At 39.1% G+C, this 1,322-nt stretch overlaps 1 protein-coding gene across 1 annotated transcript in view; it reads left to right on the top strand.

The window, feature by feature from the left end:
- The first annotated feature begins 8 nt into the window (after positions 1 to 8).
- LOC103369397 (tumor necrosis factor receptor superfamily member 14-like) overlaps positions 9 to 1,322 on the top strand; it is a 2,089-nt gene continuing 775 nt past the window's right edge. Inside the window, exons 1-3 of the mRNA XM_008298100.1 lie at positions 9 to 442; positions 733 to 858; positions 1,133 to 1,315. Of these exons, the coding sequence (XP_008296322.1) occupies positions 355 to 442; positions 733 to 858; positions 1,133 to 1,315 (397 nt within the window). The 5' untranslated portion in view covers positions 9 to 354. The remainder of the gene's footprint in view (positions 443 to 732; positions 859 to 1,132; positions 1,316 to 1,322) is intronic.

The raw sequence follows: 1,322 nt of genomic DNA on the forward strand, positions 1-1,322 counted from the left end.
CACTATGTTGGTGTAGCTGTGCATCTATGCTGACTTAAAGTATAAAACCAGTATTTTTAACTTGTTCTCTATTGGTACGTATTTGTAGGTGTAAATGGTTCATGGAGGTAGAAATAAATGGACAGATGAAATCCAAACAGCTGCAATGCAATCTCTTCCCGCGTGATTTCAGAACTTCAACAAGCTTCAACAACTTCTGTCACACGTTGGACACACATCTGTCTCTGTAGAAAACCAAATCTGTCATGTTCTTATAATCACAATCATCACCTCACCTCAGGTCTTCTTCTCTGCCTCAACTTCAACTGAGGCTTCACTTAGACAAAGAACTTTTTCTTTTCTCCACAGATCATCATGATGGAAGTCTTCACTGGTCAAACCCACATATGTCATCCAGCAGAATATCAGACAGGGAATCACTGTTGTATTACATGTCCTCCTGGTAAGATCCAACTGAATTTCATTTGTCTTTCGATAATCACTGTACAACTTCACTTTTTCTCTCCTATGGCTGCTGTTCACAAATACAAACTGGTCAAGGACCTGCATCTAACTGGAGTTTTATTCCATAAAAATAAAAATAATGTAGATTATTCGGTAAAGTAATGACAGTGTAGTAGACAGCAGCATGTTACTTTGCTGAGCTCACATCATGTACTTTACTCTGAAGACTATTATTTTAATACAAAACATGATTACATGAAAGCAAATTGTTGTTTTTCTTTCCAACAGGAAGTCGTGTTTTAAGACATTGCTTCCAGTACAGAACTAGTGCCTGTCTGCCCTGCAGTGATGGACGCTTCATGAACACACGCACTGGACTTACGCAGTGCTACCCTTGTACAAACTGTGATGCAGGTAGATTTTTAATTATTATTTCTGAAGCTTTCGTAGCAATGTCTTTGTGTGAACAGATTCGTAGTTGGTAATGAGACCTGTTGCTGCACGTCATGCTGCAAAATTACAAATTACAATGTTTGACCTTCTCTGTGCCAAAGTGTAATAAGATCTCCTCTTTAATGCTGTATAACAACTGAGACAGCTGTTCTGACAGAGTCCTTGCAAAAAAGTGGTACATTAAAGAGAAGAGAGATTCTGTAACATCTTATGTATCCTGTACATGTGTTCACAGGTTCTGGTCTGAAGGTAAAGACTTCATGTACAACAACATCAGACACAGTTTGTGAACCACTGGAGGGATTCTTCTGTATCGACTCTACAGAGAACAACTGTGCAGCAGCACAGAAACACAGCAGCTGTCAGCCAGGACAATACATCAACAAAACAGGTTGGTATGTTTGTGGTAAGACTTTTGGTAAAGC

The sequence above is a fragment of the Stegastes partitus genome, unplaced genomic scaffold, assembly GCF_000690725.1.
Source record: "Stegastes partitus isolate 25-593 unplaced genomic scaffold, Stegastes_partitus-1.0.2 Scaffold1281, whole genome shotgun sequence".
Classification (NCBI taxonomy): domain Eukaryota; kingdom Metazoa; phylum Chordata; class Actinopteri; family Pomacentridae; genus Stegastes; species Stegastes partitus.